Below are 16,857 nucleotides of genomic sequence, written 5' to 3'. Positions count from 1 at the left end.
TCTCTTTTCTGATGTCTCTGCTTTGGGGCACTGAGTGTCAAAGGTCAACCAGAGGTTTTGTTCTCTGTGGCGCGGCTGTTTCAGCTGGGAGAATCACAAGTGAACACTTTCTACTGCAATCAGCTCACCAGCCACTTTATTAAGTACACCTTGGTAGTACTGGGCTGGACCTTTAATTCTTCATGGCTCAGATTCAACAATATATTCTGGTGACATGACATCATCACACAGCTGCTGCACCCATGATGAGAATCTCCCAAACATCCCAAAGCTGCTCTGCCACACTGAGATCTGTGAGTGCGGAGGTCGTCCGAGGACAGCGAACTCATCGTTGTGGTGAGGAAACCAGTTTGGTCTGAGCTTTGAAATGTCGGAAATCTGGGATTAATAAAGTATTCCAATGACGCCGTCACAACCAGCCCCCGGGCAGGCGTGGAGCTTAAACGATGGTCGACTGGTCCTGAAACCCCACCATCAGCAGCCTGAACACGGACGCAGGCCGGATGGATCCGTGCTCTCGTGACGTTCACACACACCAGTGGATAAACACTAAAAAGCTTTCCTCCAGTTAAACCAAGGCCAGCTTCAGGTGGTCGGTGTGGAGACTTTTACTAACACATTTACAGTTTTGGCCTTTAAGGATTCAAGATCTTTGTGATTATCAGAGTTAGCTGACAATCGAACCCGAAACATATCTGTAGCTCATCATCATCATCATCATCCACTCACAGACAGCTGCTGACAGAGCAGAAAGAGCCTCGCCGTCTCAGAGCTAACATCAGCAGCTGGAATCATGGAGGCACATCTGGGAAGAGAGCAGAGGAGTGAGCTCAGCTCTGCTGTGACTCACATCATCGCTGCTTCAGGAGAACATCTGGACCTCCTGCAGATGTTAGACTCAAAACCCAGCAGACAAAACCACCATTGTGCTGTCAGCTTTGCTGGCTCTCAGAGTGGGAGTGGCTTTTAACAAACACCTGACGGATCGCTTTCCTGTCACTGCCTCTTTAAATGTTTTTGACAAAGTGGGAGCGCGATTCTGTGGAAAGGAGGAAAAACAGCCGACTCAGGCGTGGAAATACTGTTTTATTGTCTGTACGAAACTTTATTAAAGAAGTATAACAAACACAGAGAGAGAGAAGCCCGGACAGAGAAGACTCGGGTGGCGCTCGGCCCGCGGCGTGCACGCTTATCGGCACAGACCGTTAAAAGGGGAGAGAGGTCGGAGGTCGGTCAAGCATCATTACCTTTAAAGCGAGTATTTCCCTTTGCTCAGACACGTTCTGTACCACAGTCAGACATGAAACACCACCACAGTCCTTCTAACACTTACAGAGACACACTTATTATCGTTAAAGCAGACCGCAGTCCGCGTTCAGACGTGAAAACAAAAACCGGCCGACTGTCCGAAACTATCAGCACAAAGACAGAAGCACCGCTAAACTGGTCACCTGATGTTGGCACTGGTTCCTGCTCTTCCACCAGTTGGGACCTCGCCGTTCTCTGAGAACAGAGCAGCTGTTTCCAGGTGAAGATGCTCAGTGCCAGCTCTGGATTGGCTACTGGGACCACAGGGGTGGAAGAAGAGGACCATTACCTCATTAACTGCTGAGAGCCAAACATGGCGGAGGGTTACCGGCTGAAGACGACTTTTATGCTACTGAAGACAGCGGTAAGTTTGGACGCAGCGATGCCACCGTGCTGTTCTTGTGAGGATCTGGTTGGACTTTTAAATAAGGCTCAACATCACACGCCTCAGAGCACAAAGGGGCATTTTTGGAACCAAACCCAAAGTCCACTTCCTGCTCGATACGATCCTCTAATCATCTCCAAAGAAAGTTTCACACAGGAAGTCACAGTTTCACGCCGAGTTGTCGTTTATTTCCTAACAGCTCAGAGCCTCGTGTGACGTTTACTGAAGGATTTTTAGTGGTTTGGAGGAGCGGGCCTTACTGGGGTCAGCATAATTCCACCTGAGAGCCTCAACTCACTACATGACAGACTGGAACGCTGCAGGTGGAGAGCAGTGGACGCTGCTGACATCGTCTATAGGGAAGCTCCGCCTCCAGTTCCTCACGCCACCAGCTTTAATGTGACGCCAGCAAAAGTTTCAACAAATTCATTCGGACAAACGTGCCAAAATAAAGTTTAATGTTTAATCGTCTTCACCCCCACCCACCTCCACCCAGCCTTCAGGGCTTCTGATCCAGCCTGAACTCCGCCCACTCGTCACTGTGATGGAGCCAAGCGGCACACGCAAAAAATAAAATTAGAAAAAAAGAAATGTAAACAAATAAAAAAATTAAAACGTTCTTTAATTTTTTTTTAAAGAATGCAGAAATGTCTCTTTCCACACTCGTGTCCCTCCGCCCGTGAGAGAGAGCTGTAACCGATGGATGGAGACGGCAGAGGGAAAATAGTTCCTGCATGAAACGTCTCCCGACCAGGTCCGAGTGCTTTTTCTTTTTACGTGGTTCACATTCTTCTGGAAAGAGACATCCCTGCAGAGCTTTCAAACCTGTTTCTGTGCCTTTATGAACTTTCACTTCAGTCACATTAATCAGAAGCCAGACTACCACTAAAACTAGGAGACTACTTTCAGTTTTCCTCCTCAGGTCTGAATGGAACAGCGTGCTGCAGCACAGAACCCCACCCCAACCAGCCGGCAACCCCACCACGAGGCTCAGAGGCTCCGCCCGCTCTTCAAAAAATACATTCTGAAAAAGTAAGATGGAGAAATGAAGAGACTGGAGGTCAAATCAGAGACGCTGAAGGCAACAAGCAGCAGAGCGGACCGAGCCTCAGCCGGACACTTTTGGGAGCGTTTGATGGAAGACGGATGCCGAGCGTTTCCCCACAACGACCTCCAGACTGACAGTAAACGCACAAACAGCAGACACACACACACACACACACACACACACACACAGTAAAGAAAGAATAAGGCCATCGATGGAACATCTCAGAAACTGGGCTCCAGTCAGACCCACGACAGAGCGCTGCAGGGACATGTATACGGACCTGCAGTGATTCCCACACGCTTCCTCCAGCACGCTAAGCAACACGCCTAAACACCGACGCCGAACTTTAACAGGAAGTGTCTACAGACGGACCCAATCGGCCGCGAGCCCGAGGGAGCCGGACAGGCTTTTAACCCCCGCGGGCAGAGATTGAAGATGAGCCGACTGCCGTGCAGACCAAAGAGGGGGTTGTTTAAGGTTACAGCGAGTGCATCAGAGGGGCGGAGTCAATGACAGCACAGCCTGAGGGTGGAGGTACCCCACCCTCTGCCCCCAGCTGCTCGTCACTGAGCGGACTCAGTCGGGTTTCGGCTTGGAGCGCACAGCGTTTGGATTTCCCGTGGTGTTTAAGCGCCGCTGTAGGAAACAGACAAAAACGTACAAAACAACCTGGTTTTGTTTTGTTTTTTTACTAAACATTGGCGTGTTGATCAGAAGGCTGTGAAACGCAAACGTGTCCTGGAGTTTGTTAGGAAGCCTGACGTGTCCGATGTGCTACGAGGAATATTTTCAGTGTGGGGGAAAAAATCTCTGCGCTGACGTGGCTGCGATCAGAAAGGTGAACAACACGTGCCAAACACAAAAACACAACCAGTGGAGAGGTGGGAGGCGTGATGAACAGGAGCATCAATTTACAAAAGCTCAGCACAAATAAACATGGTGGAAGAAGGCCAGCAGACAAGCCGCCGCCGCCGCGTCCCAGACTAAACCCGCACAAACGCTCAGCGGGTTCGCTGGGAATGTGTCGGGATTAGTTTGGGAAGTCGGCCGGGTCTGCGGAGGAGGATCTCCACATTTCGTTTCAAACACACACACACACACACACACACACACACACACACACACACACACACACAGAGAACATCGTCACCGTGTTTTCAAATCAAAGTTCGTTACAAACACCAGATATGTTTGTTGGCACCATCCGGTTTTGGGAAAGATGGAGTAACAGGAGAGAGGCGGGGCCGAGGCTTCGTGGTAAAGGATGTTTGTCGAAGGCGAGAAGAAGGAGAAGTCCAGCGGGGGGGTCAAGCTGAGACCGGGTTCAGCGCTGGATATAAAAACCAAAGGCTCGGCTTGATCGGGGTGTGGAGGCGGGTTGGTGGGCGAGGACGTCTACGAGAAACGTTGCTGCAGTCTTGAATATTAAAACTCCTCCTGATCCTCAGCGTCCGGTATGACGAAGCCCTCCTGGAGACAAACGCAGACGGGACACAGTTTTAGGCTCAGCACGTCATGTCACTTCCTGTTTGCACTACAAACCAATCATGTGCCGCGCTGCATTATATCAAATAAAAGTGTGTGTGTGTGTGTGTGTGTGTGTGTGTGTGTGTCCAATGAGGTGGTGCCATTAAAAAAAAGAAGCACTCAAAGTGCCGACTTGTGTTTGGGATCCTTCCCGAGGAGCTTTTGGAAGTTTTGGGATCGCCTGTGGCCGAGAGCCACAAACCACACAAACAAAGAGCGCGTTTAAAAAAAAACGAGAATATTCATCTGCGTAAGAAACGATCATAATAAAAGTGTGTAAATGAAGTAGCAGCGTGGGAGGCTGACAGCGAGCTGCATGCCTCTGCAGGAATCCACAGCAGCTGTTCACACAGCAACAAATGGCACTTCCTGTGAGGAAAGCGGAGCACGTTTCAGCCAATCAGGTATGAGGGATGTCTGGTGTGTCATATCTGAGCTGCAGAGTAAAAACGGATCCTCCGGGTTTGAACGTTCTGTAATTTTAGCCCGTAAACGTGATTCATGAATTTTTGAAAGCTGATCACTCACGTCTGTGGCGTAGAGGATGTCGACGATCCTCTGCAGCGTCGGGTCGCCCTCGCCTTCCTTCTCCTGGCAGATCAGCTCGATGTTCCTCAGCTTTCCAAAATAAAAGTCTCTCTCCTTCTCCATGTCTTGGATGGTGGATTTCAGCATCTCCATCTGTGGACGAAGATAAAGACACCTGATCAGAACTCCTCGCCTCGCCATCGTCCTTACAAAGGCGACAGTCTGCCCTCTGACCTCATTGATGAGCTCAGCCATCTCCTCGTCGTTTCCTCCCGTCCCCGCCTTCTTCGCGCTGACCGGAGCCACCTTGGGCGCCACCTTAGCCACAGGAGGCCTCTGAGGAGCTGAGGAGACATTAGAAGGTCACCGACACAATAAAAACTTCAGCGCTTCTGAACCTGTCTGTAACCGTCACCCATCCAAACTTGGACCAATCAGACGAGCCGGCTCTTACCTTGATTGAGGGCCTTTTTGGGTGGTTTGTTTAGAGCTGATGTGGCGGGGTTGGGGGTGGGCATGGCGTCCTGCCCCTGTCTCGCCTCCACGGGGTCGTACTCCTTTCCGTCGTAGTTGGCGTCGAAGAACTTCTTGAACCACTGTACGAACTCGAAGTTATCCTGGAACTTCCCCTTCACCAGTTTGTCCACCGGAATGATCTGGAAGAGACGAGGAGACGGCGCCAGGCGGCGGGCTGTTAGCGGGGCTCCGACTTTGACCTGCTCGGTCCAGGTGTGCGCACGACTGCAGAGTTTACACAGAAACTCAGTTTTAATCACTTCTGTCTCTTTGACATTTAAAGTTCGACGGATGTTAGTCCCACCCTGTTAGTCCCGTTAAACCGTCTACAGCAGCGGTGTCCAACTCCAGGCCTCGAGGGCCGGTGTCCTGCAGGTTTTAGATCTCACCCTGGGTCAACACACCTGAATCAGATGATTAGTTCATGACCACGCCTCTGGGTCAACATCATTTAGCCATTTACATTAGCTGACATGTCTAAAGCCTGCAGGACGCCGGCCCTGGAGTTCCCCCATGATGTTGGTGTTTTAACCTTTAATTAATCAACGCTGTGATTAAAACCACCTGATGTGTTCATTCTTTCAGTTTTGTCATTTGCCAAAATGAAATTAACCGTTCAGAACAATCAGGTTTGTGTTTCTGCACCAGCTCACCACCACCGCTCGCTCCAAACAAGCGCCTCATCTAGAAGATTCACGAATTCAACGTTCTTGTCTCCACCCGTCGAGCTACAGCAGGATTGTCTCTGCAGCTCTTTGGACTTCACCACATGTGCACGTCTGAAGCGCACGGTGTTAAAAACCCTCTGGAAGGAGCTCAGAGATCATCTAGAAAAAACGCGTTTGGATTCAGAGGACAAACTGAGCCGACATTAATGAAGCTCAGTTTGCTAAAAAGATCAGAGAACAGGAAGCAGTAGAAACAAAGAAACTTCCACTAAGGCGAATAAAAGAGACAAAGTGAAAGTCAAACAGACTTTCAAAGGTTTGAGGAGCTTTTTTCAACCCTCAAAGATGTGCAGCCAGCCGAGCACAAAGCAGAGTCCGGTCTGATTCACACACTGCTGTAAGAACAGGTGTTTGGTTACAGATCACAGCTGTCGGCGAGGGAGCGCGGAGCTCCTCGGCTGCCTTTATGTTTGCGCTCTCTTTAAACCTTTTAAACAGCGCGAGTAAAAAGAAATACAAAGCAAACGTGAGCTTTCAAAGCTCGCTGGGACATTTCCTGAGCTGCGCCGACATGTCCACACTCCTCTGCTTCACTGGTTTTTATGACTCTAACGGGACCATCACTTCCTGAACTTCATACTTTATTCATTGGGACTGAGAGCATAAAGTCATCAGGTCAGTGTTTACTGAGCTCAGAGATCAGCTGAGCACGACGCTCGTTTGCTCTCAGCTCCGACAGAAAATCCGTTTTCTGTGCTCGTCAATCAAACCGTCGTATCAGAGTGGACGTGGCGTCAGCAGTGGCGTCTCTGTAAAACAGCGCTCAGAGGCCATGACTCGCAGCCGGGGTCAGCCGCACTTCCTCGTGTTCGCGCTGTACGCAGGATTTGTGTCCTTGCTTCAGCTGAATGACTTCACTGTGGCAGGAACAGTGTAGCATGTAATTAGCTGTGGAGTTCCCACAGAAACCAAATCCTCGCTAATCCTCAGCGTGATTCACGTCGCTCAGGCCGAACACACCCCTGCTCCTGTTACGCCAACGCTTCCTGCGGCTGCTTCACAACAAAAGACCTTCACTAGGAAACCACAGGAAGGAAATTTATTATGAAAACGACCCGAACGAGAGCTTCAACGACAGCCGATCATCGCAGTAAAAGGTGCTTTAACCACCTCCCACCTGCTCCCGTAATCCTCCATGTTTTAATATAACATCAGTTCACAGCAACAGCCGTCTCTCTTCATACTGCGACGTAAAGAACCAGCGACATCACGCACTGCGAGCAAAACGGCTTCACAACAGAGCGGTGCAGTCTGCATCCGTATGAACACGATTACAGTCGTCAAACACGTTATTATTATTGTCTGCATCTTTGAAACACATGATCGCAACATCTGAGGATCGGCGTGACCGTCAACAGAAACTCGTCAATGAGCTGCATGACTTACTTTGTCGACACCCATCTTTTTGAAGGCCACCTGCAGAAGCTTGAAGTTGTGGATGTACTCGTGCTCGAGCTTGGCCCCGAACTTCACTTTCTTCAAAGGCACAGAGTTGGGAAACAGCATGTCCATGAACTGGCAGTAAGCAGCACCTGGACACAGGAAACACTTTGACTACAGGCGGAGAGGAAACACCGTGTCAACAGAGGCGTCACACACCACACGTGCGGGCAGGTGGTGTGAAACAAAGAGGGCGGGGTTACTAACAGCTCACTCCTGCTGCACGCCGTCAACCTGAATCCACACCTCGCATTCGCCAAACAGCCGAAAACAGGAAGGTAGAATGCTTAGAATAGGCTTAACTTTCAAAATAAGAGCAAAGTGACCTTCCACATCAGCGTTGCAAGAGGCCACGAACACTGAGGACGATTTAGTTTATGTGCACAAATATATTTAATGTTTTACAAAGAAGTCCAAACTGACAAACTGCACATTTGATTTTAGAAATCGCTTTAATCGTCTCTTTCCTGTTTGCTGTGTGATGTGACCCACGCAGTGATAGAAGTCACATGCTAACGGCTCAGGATACAGGACGAGAAGAGCGTGAGGCCACAGAAAGGTTAGTGAGACTGAATCTGTTCAACAGTGAAAGGGTCAATAAAGGGTTTGTAGACCCTAATCGGATCATCACCGTTTAGGTGTCAAATCTGAAGGTGGTCCCTCAGCAAGCTGCAGATTTAAGAGAATGGGACACAGTGTGCTGAAAGGCGTCACTTACCTGAGCACAGCATTTCTATCTTGGTGAGGTTCATCTGTAGAGACTCGTTGATCCACACGAGCATGTCGTGGCGACTTAAGTTGTCGCTGGTCACTGAGGTCGAGTACACGTTCACAGCCATCGTCGGTCACCTGATCACACACACACACACACTTATATGGTGACTGACTGTGACAGGAGACAGACGGTAGCAGAACATCACACCGACAGCTCGTTAGGTTGTTACTGTCACTTTAAACCTGCTCATCAATAACACGATCAGGACCTCATCAATGAGGACGACCCGATGAGATAAATCCTCTACTCCGTGTAAACACTGAACTTCTTTATCGATTAATTTGATAAAAGTAATTGTTTTGGTTTGTCAAATTTCAGAACAGAGGACATGAAGTACAGTTTGATGACAGAGAGCTCAGAATCTGTTTCTCAGACAAGACAAACAAACAAAAAAAAAAAGCACGACTTCCTGTCCTTTTGTGACGGAAACGGGTGAAATATGCATCTGAACCGACTCTTTGGCGTTTGCTCGTACTTGCAGGCCCGTCTGTGGCTCTGCGTCAGATAACGAGCTGCAACCTTCAGTCAACATTTAATCTGCCGCTGAGGACGAGACTGCAGGCACACCCAGATAGAAACCTCCCAGATGAGCACAATTTAAAACTCAAAGCATTTTATCTACAGCAGTCACGGTTTTCTGGGTCAGCCGCAGAAATCACAAACTAAACAGACAGCATTCCCGAGGAGGCGTGTTTCAGGTATGTCCTCTGCAGCTGGAGGTCAGCGCTACATGATGTACAGATGTGGTCAGCTGTCACATCTTAAAGGCCAAAATATGTGGTTATTGTAGGAGTCGACTGAAAGCAGCATTCACACCAAGAGATCCTCTCAGGAGAGGAACCTGGATGCCATCGATGGCCAGCAGAAAAACTACAGCAGACATAACAGTAGTGCAGCTTGATGAGTGAGCAAATGCACCTGCGCAGGTAGTAAACACTGACAAGTCCCTCGGCTGATGTTATTTAGTGACATCACTGTGAATGTTGCTATAAAATCTTTGTATGATTCAGCAACAGTGTCATCATGCTTACAGCTGCTTACAGGAAGCTGAGCAGACAGTGGGCGGAGTCATGTATAGCGAGGTACCAACCAGGTCATGAAGGTTAATAAACAATGAGCCCATCAGCTGTCAGTCTGAAGGTAACAGTGATGTTTTTGTTGGGTTTTTTTATTTTCCTCATCACAAACAAACCATCTTCCAACATTTATTCAAATATTATTCAAACATCATCTCCAGTAACTGCAGATTAGCATATTTCTCAAAGGAGAAAAGTTGATTTTATTGTTGCTGTTAAATTCAGATTTTCGTTTTCTTTATTCAGAGGAACAAAAGTTTTAAAGGTGGGCAGTGGCCTCTGTAGCTGACCAGGTGAGGTCTAGGGTGGTGTGGATGAGTCCGGGTTTTTCAGCTGTGAGGAAGTGACCGTTAGCCACACGCTGCTAACATTAGCGGTGATCAGCAGCGTCAGGTCCGCGACTCCAATCACCGAACAGGTCGGCGTCCGGCTCACTGGGCGGACACTGGCCGAGCTCCGCTATCTGACCGTTAGCTGTGTTAATATTAGAAAGCTCGGTCATCGGCTAAACGCGCCCGCACCGGCTGACTGAGTCAGTCACTCCCCGGACCTGCAGGCGGTCCCCCCCGCCCTGAAGCACCGCCCGGTTAGCTCCCGTTAGCCTCGGCCATTATTGATACAAACCTCCGCGGATAAGAGCCGTTTAAACCGTCACTGTGCCGGCAGCTGCCCGAGCTGGAGCCCGGCCCCGGGGTGCCCGGTCCGAGGCTCCGGGATCGCACGGTTCTAGCTACATGCTAACACTGAAGCTAACAGAGCGCGCCGCCGTTATCCAGCCGCTCCGGCCGGCTTCAAACCTACCTGCAGCCGGCTTTCTGTTGCGGTTCTCGGACTTGGAGCTTTTAGTCTTCTCGGCGGGGAATGTTTCTCATAAAAAAAACAACCTGCGCTCGTTTCGACGTTTGTTCCTCTTCTGCTTTTTTCTTCTCTTCCTCACGTCCACTCTACCGGCAGCGGAAGGAGCGATGAGATGACGTCAGAACGTAAAGGGAAACGCCTAAACGTAAGGACGGCGGACGGAAGTAGACGGACGGAAACGGAGACGTCAGAATAAAATGTACTTTGGTGAGGTCATTATTCATAAAAAGGATTATTTTCATCAATAAATTAATTCATTCACGACAAAAACATCCTCATATTACAGGAGCAGCGGGTCAGGTTTACGTCAGCCAGTGACGTATCAACATCCCAGTAACCATAGTAACATCATTTTTTTCCTGCAGTCACACAGAAACATGTCTTTGCACTCCCACCTCCTGCAGGAGCAGGCCCTCACCCTGCTATCACAGGAAGTTGAATATGAGAACAGCTTAGTGACATTTACGTGGAGATTTTAGGAGCTTAAAGCCAAATATAGACCACAAGAGAAAAGTCCTACAGAGAGAAACTTGTTTTACTGAAAAATGGCCACCGCTGCTGTTTTGTCTGAATCTGTTGGTACAGAATCACAGCACATTCACCGAAATCTTCATCGTCTCAGTTTGAACTTCAGCAGGTCGTCATCACCGTGTGTGAGTTGCTGCCACACGATCGGCCGACAAGACATTTGTGTGATGGGCAGTTGAAGAGGCGTACCTAATGAAGTGGCTGGTGAGTGGACTGTGGCCTCCACTGTGTGTGGCACTGAAGCCTGGTGTCCGTCGCACTGATGCATGCTGGGAGTTTCATGAATGTGAAAATAAACAAAATAAGCTCGGTTATACCTGAGATCATAAAATGCAGCAAACTAAGGTATTACTGACGCTGCTGCTTACATCACGCTGACATCACGAGCCTCTCAGGCAAGGATGCCCGCTGCCCCACCTGTCCTTGTTTCTAAGGTGGGAGGGACTAAGATGCAAGGAGTAGAGGACGTGCACTGTGACAAATGAGACAGAAATGAGCACAGCTGCTTATGCTCTGTGAGCGTAGCGCCACCTACAGGCTATAAACTCCGCTGCGGACAAAGACAGACGCTTCTTCAGAGTGAGATTTGATTCATGTTTATTGAAAATTAACAATCTTACATAAAGTTACTTTGACATTTCAATAAGCAAACAAAGATGGTGAGGTGATGATGTTTAACTGTGAGGTTTAAACGTCTGAGCAACATTTGAACAGAAATGTTTGTCACGTCGGCTCCGTCTGATTGGTTTTCCTCACTTGCTTCGAATCCCTGAGACTGAAGTCACAGACGAGCTGAGCGCTTCACACAGACATGAAATAGCTGATAGAAAAACTGCAAACCAAATAATACAAATGAAGTCAACATCCACAGATCAGTCCTGTGTGAAATATTAAGAACATAAAGTGACGTGTGTGTCACGGTCGCACTCACAGTTTAACCGATTTACACCAACAACAGCACAATTAAGGGAGGGAGGGATAATTTAAGGAAAGCACCTGGTTACAGCTTCATTACAGAAACACACAGTTCATCATCGACATCATCATCATCAGCGAGCACCTCAGTAACAAAGGACTTCAACCTTTGAGTCGTCACAGTTTTATTGGAGGTAGAGTCTAAAAGCACCTGAGCACACACAGGTTTCCACAGCCTGTGTTTGAGTTTGACATGCATGACTTCATAGGCGATAAATAAAGAGTCAACATGTCCAGACACCTGCGCACAAACTGACACGTCAGCAGTGTGTCGCTGATCAAACGACTCCATCTGAACGGTAGTGCCTCCTCCTAACCTGACAGCTGCTGCTCTGCAGAGGCAATGGAGGACTGTGAGGAGGAGCAGGAGGAGGAGGTGGTGGAGGAGGCTGTGGTTAGAGGAGACAGGTCCTCACAGGTGAAGTAGTCCTTCAGGGGGGCCAACAGGTGACGGACGACAGGGACGCACCATGCCTTCCCGAGCACCTTCTGCCGCTGCTGCCGGTTCATGTCCCTCACGTCGGTGTAGTGTTTGGGGAACCCGAAGACTCTGCAGGAAGGAAGGAGGACACCTTTAATAATCCACCCGTCTAACAGGACAACACTCAGGAACTGCTCGTTGCTCAGATAAAACCTCAGTGGATCCACAGAAATCAGCCCACAGGCTGTTAGAGACGAGTGGACGAGGGACGTTACAACCCTTCAGTCTGCTACCTTTCCAACTCCGTGATCCAGAGTTTGTCTTCTTTGCCGTTGTAGAGGACGGGAAGCTTGTTGACATTTTTTCCTTGTTTCAGGGAGTTCGCATTGGTGGTGATGGTCCTCACCTTACACATCTGGAACAAAAGCATGAGAACGATCATGTGGCCGAGCAGCTGTGGACGGATCACAGCGAGGAGCACACTCAGTCACTCACCGTGGCCTTTCTGCCCAGCTCCAAGCACTCCTGCAGGTCCAGCTTGTCGCTCTGGGTGGCTACGATGGGCCTGCGGGTGAAAAGTTAAACTTTATTTATAACGCTTATCCGGCAACTCATTTGACCTTTTTTCCCCTTTTGGCCTTAGAGAATCTTGCCATTTTGCTCTTATTTTGAAAGTTTCGTTGCTGCTAACCGCCGCAGCCCTTCCTGTCTTCTCGGGTCGCTATGGCCATCCCAGTTTGGTTCTGCGTCCGGGAGCCGGCTGAGCCGTTTGAGCTCGAGCAGCCGTCACTGACAAAAGACAAACTCTTCCATTGGAAAGCTTTTATCTTCCTGGGGTGGGAAACTTACGCTCACACCTCACCGGGCGTTTCTCTCTAATGATCTTTGCTTCAGATTTAATCACAGCGATTCATAAAAAGCAGCAGCTGCCGTCCTGTGCAGCTCACCCCCGAGCTCCGCACAAACCCCACATGCACGATTCATGGAGGACGCACTTCCAAAGGAAACTCCACAGAAATCCATAAATAGATGAAATATCTGACTAATATTTCCACTGGTATTAAAAAGAATGTTGCTAAAGTTCGCGTACCTCCTCATTCCCGGGATGTTTCCCCAGAAGTAGCGAGCTCTGCGGGCCGGAGTTACGTGCATGGCGTCCACCATCACCGGGTTGCACTGTCAGAAGAACAAGACACAGTTTACACCTCGTCAGTTTAACTAAGAAAGCACACAGGAAGAGGAAGAGCGGAGGGTTACGGATCCAAACTGAAGTGAGCACGTGCAGACCTCCAGGAAGCGGCAGATGCTGATTTTGTTGCAGGTGTTCATGGCGACCGTGTTCTCGTACAGCCAGAAGAACGGCCGCGGGTCGTCCTCTTTGGGCTTCAGCCACTGAAGGATGCGGTAGTAATCAAAGAAAAGCCTCCCGGTGCCCTCTGCAGGAGGGAAGAGGGAAGTGACACATGAATACCAACAACCAGCTCACTGACCGACACCGACACTCACATCTGTGTGACAGGAGGAGCTTCAGAAACGTACCGTAGAGGCCTTTCCTTAGCGGGTTGACGATGGAGAGGTCGTTACAGGGGCTGCCGCCGATGAGCAGGTCAAAAGGACCCCACTGCTCGAGCTGGAGAATCAAGGAAGCACAAAGACGTGGTGAGAAAATCCCCAGGGACAGGGGGCGGGGCTCCATTGCAGCACTTTCTATATTCTGACCCATCAAACACTCAGTTAAATCTTCTGTCTCAGCTCAGGAAAACAGAATGGAGCCGGGTCCTCTGTGGAAAGAGGAATTATGAAGGACGTACACGTTCCTGAGTGATGTGCCGGACGTCTCCGATGTGAACGATCTTCCCGTCGTGGTTGATGGTGGCAACGGCGACCGAATCCTCGCAAACCTCAGAGGCGATGTATTTGTCTATTTTGATGCCCAGGACCTTGAGCACGTAGAAACCTGACGGAGAGAAGAAGGGTCTGTGTGGAAAAGCAGGAGCATATGGCTGTTTTACAGGAGCAGAAGGGCAGGTAAAGCTCACCTGTGCCGATGCCGTCGAACAGCGACAGGACTCTGACGGGCCGGCGGAGGTTTGCAGGGATGGACGGGTAAACGCGGTGAGGCTCCTACAACAAGAAAAACTCAGTGTCACACAAGAGCCAGTGTGATTTCTGACGAGACGACAGGAAGTCACGCGTGACTCATAACACACAGTTATCTTATTTATTACGTTAATACTCGATGTTCTGGACGACGCGTATCCTGATGTAAAAAAGTGTAACCCTGAGTGGATCGGACGCAGACACCAACACTTTAAGTCTAATATATTTATTTTAAAAAGAATTAAAGTAAATGTGTCACCAACATAGTTTAAACCTCTACACAAACACACAGACACATAAAACAACACAGAAGCACAGAACTCATCCTGCTGGGGTGATGACTGCAGTTCACTACATGGCCACAGGGGTCACTAACGACAACGGTTTTCAGCTGTTACAGAGAAAACCTGGAAGGAGGGGCTTCAAACTGAAACGAGCTGTGGGCCGCTCCTGGCACTGTCCTCTCATTTTAGTGTTCGAACAGCACAAAACAAACAAACACCCACAAATATATCTGAAAATGTTTTGTTTGTTTGTGTTACGATTTAATGTTGTCAGTGTTTTGTTTTGTGTTATGTTTAAGGATTTGTTCTCGTTTCCTGTTTTATTGTGAAGGTCTGCGTCTCATGTGAGTGTGTTCAGTTTTACCTCTGTCTCGTCTTGTTGATTATTCCCAGCTGTGTTCCCCACCTGTGTGTAATCTCCTGTGTTTCCTGTGTGTATTTAAGTCGCGTCCTCTGTCTTTGTAGTTTGGCTGGTCCGTCTGTGTATCCACCATGTCTCATCCGTGTGTTTCCCTGCTGCCCAACCGTCATCTGTTTTCTGCTCGCTGTTATTCGTGTTCAGGTTTGTGTTTCTGTTCAGGGTCAGTAGTTTAGTCTTCCCAGTATAGTTTAGTTCTCAGTTTACCATTTTGTCCATCTCTTTTGTTGTGTTTGCCTTAGTGGCACCAGCCATTTTTAGCCAACCTCTTCTCACCCACAAACTGGTATTCATATTCTTTTATGTTGCGGCTTTGAGCCGGGTCGTAACAGAATTGGGGGCTCGTCCGGGATTCGTCTTCGTCTCCGCTGGAGGGGTCCAAGGGGCCTGTCCAGCCAACATTCGTCTTCGCTGGAGGGTCCGAGGGGCCTGTCCAGGCTTCGTCCGTCTCTGCTGGAGGGTCCGAGGGACCGCTTCAGCCTTCTGTCTCCGCTGGAGGTCCAAGGGCCCTTGGACCCCTCCAGCGGAGACAAGACGAATGTTGGCTGGACAGGCCCCTTGGACCCTCCAGCGAGATTTAATGAAGGCTGGACAGGCCCCTCGGACCCTCCAGCTGAAACAGAATGCTGAAGCGTCCTCCGGACCCTCCAGCGAAGACGAATGATGGCTGGACAGGCCCCTGACCCTCCAGCGAAGCTGGACAGGCCCCTCGGACCCTCCAGCGAAGAAGGCTGACGTTGGCCCTCCAGCGACGGAGGCCCTGGAAGCGGTCCTCGGACCCTCCAGCGAAGACGACGTTGGCTGGACAGGCCCTTGGACCCTCCAGCGGAAACGGAAGGAAGCGGAAGCGGTCCCTCGGACCCTCCAGCGAAGACGGGCGAATGCTGAAGCGGTCCCTCGGACCCTCCAGCGAAGACGGACGAATGCTGAAGCGGTCCCTCGGACCCTCCAGCGGAGACGGACGAAGGCTGGACAGGCCCCTCGGACCCTCCAGCGAAGACGAATGTTGGCTGGACAGGCCCCTTGGACCCCTCCAGCGGAGACGAATGAAGGCTGGACAGGCCCCTCGGACCCTCCAGCTGAAACAGAATGCTGAAGCGGTCCTCCGGACCCTCCAGCAAAGACGAATGATGAAGTGGTCCCTCGGACCCTCCAGCGACGACAGAATGCTGAAGCGGTCCCTCGGACCCTCCAGCGAAAACAGATGAATGCCGGACGGGCCGCTCGGACCCTCCAGCGATGACGGAATGCTGAAGCGGTCCCTCGGACCCTCCAGCGAAGACAGATGAATCCCGGACGAGCCCCCAATTCTGTTACATTCTTATTCTAGGCGTATATGAACGCAACAAGAAGTTGGCCCACTCACACACCACCAAAGCAAAAACCCAAACAGTAGTAACTTCTAAAATGCTAAGCAGCCATTTATTTGCTTCAGCTGTGAGCAATGCCAAAAAATAACAAACAAAACTCCCTACTGGTCCCTGTGCTTTCCTACACAAAATAAACACCAACCAAAAGACAATCCACTTACCTAACTTTCTAACAAAAAACAGGAGAAAACTTAATCAACAAAAATGGCTCCTCACGCTTACTAGGCTGTTGCAGTGAAGAATATGTACAAGGTGAACAAAATACACGACTGCTACATGACAAGACTATTTACAACTATTTACAAACTAAAATTCTAACACCAGACACACGAGTGGAACATAGTGGATACACAGACGGACCAGCCCAAACTACAAAGACAGAGGACGCGACTTAAATACACACAGGGAAACACAGGGAGATTGCACACAGGTGGGGAACACAGCTGGGAATAATCAACAAGACGAGCCTCCAAGGGGCTGGTCCGCCTGTGTATCCACTATGTTCCACTCGTGTGTCTGGTGTTAGAATTTTAGTTTGTAAATAGTTGTAAATAGTCTTGTCATGTAGCAGT

General features: G+C 49.6%; 2 protein-coding genes and 1 long non-coding RNA gene across 7 annotated transcripts in view; 1 reads left to right on the top strand and 2 right to left on the bottom strand.

The window, feature by feature from the left end:
- Positions 1-1,066: 1,066 nt before the first annotated feature.
- Positions 1,067-10,285, bottom strand: LOC116328109 (microtubule-associated protein RP/EB family member 1). Its single transcript, XM_031749816.2, has 7 exons — positions 10,133-10,285; positions 8,199-8,329; positions 7,427-7,572; positions 5,251-5,452; positions 5,031-5,140; positions 4,797-4,949; positions 1,067-4,211 (listed from the first exon to the last, which is right to left on the bottom strand). Exons 2-7 carry the CDS (start codon positions 8,317-8,319, stop codon positions 4,167-4,169), a joined length of 777 nt encoding a protein of 258 aa, XP_031605676.1. The 5' UTR covers positions 8,320-8,329; positions 10,133-10,285; the 3' UTR covers positions 1,067-4,166.
- Positions 8,351-16,857, top strand: part of LOC120435389 — a 15,329-nt gene continuing 6,822 nt past the window's right edge. Inside the window, exons 1-2 of the long non-coding RNA XR_005609696.1 lie at positions 8,351-9,395; positions 10,286-10,396. This is a non-coding gene — a long non-coding RNA (uncharacterized LOC120435389). The remainder of the gene's footprint in view (positions 9,396-10,285; positions 10,397-16,857) is intronic.
- Positions 11,298-16,857, bottom strand: part of LOC116328117 — a 24,679-nt gene continuing 19,119 nt past the window's right edge. For all 5 annotated transcript variants that reach the window (XM_039604915.1, XM_039604916.1, XM_039604919.1 and 2 more), the window contains 8 exons: positions 14,153-14,237; positions 13,925-14,070; positions 13,653-13,743; positions 13,401-13,549; positions 13,204-13,289; positions 12,609-12,678; positions 12,407-12,528; positions 11,298-12,242 (listed from right to left, as the gene is read on the bottom strand). In XM_039604915.1, coding sequence (XP_039460849.1) covers positions 12,005-12,242; positions 12,407-12,528; positions 12,609-12,678; positions 13,204-13,289; positions 13,401-13,549; positions 13,653-13,743; positions 13,925-14,070; positions 14,153-14,237 — 987 coding nt within the window. In that variant the 3' untranslated portion in view covers positions 11,298-12,004. The remainder of the gene's footprint in view (positions 12,243-12,406; positions 12,529-12,608; positions 12,679-13,203; positions 13,290-13,400; positions 13,550-13,652; positions 13,744-13,924; positions 14,071-14,152; positions 14,238-16,857) is intronic.

The sequence above is a fragment of the Oreochromis aureus genome, linkage group 20, assembly GCF_013358895.1.
Source record: "Oreochromis aureus strain Israel breed Guangdong linkage group 20, ZZ_aureus, whole genome shotgun sequence".
Classification (NCBI taxonomy): Eukaryota; Metazoa; Chordata; class Actinopteri; order Cichliformes; family Cichlidae; genus Oreochromis; species Oreochromis aureus.
This window is presented reverse-complemented; position numbering and strand designations above follow the sequence as displayed.

Coding starts and splice junctions, on each gene's coding strand:
- LOC116328109 (XM_031749816.2), bottom strand. CDS start 8,319: ATGGCTGTGAACGTGTACTCGACCTCAGTGACCAGCGACAACTTAAGT. Junction 5,453..7,426: donor AAAAGATGGGTGTCGACAAA/GTAAGTCATGCA, acceptor CGTCTCTTCCAG/ATCATTCCGGTGGACAAACT. Junction 4,212..4,796: donor ACATCCTCTACGCCACAGAC/GTGAGTGATCAG, acceptor GTTTGTCTCCAG/GAGGGCTTCGTCATACCGGA.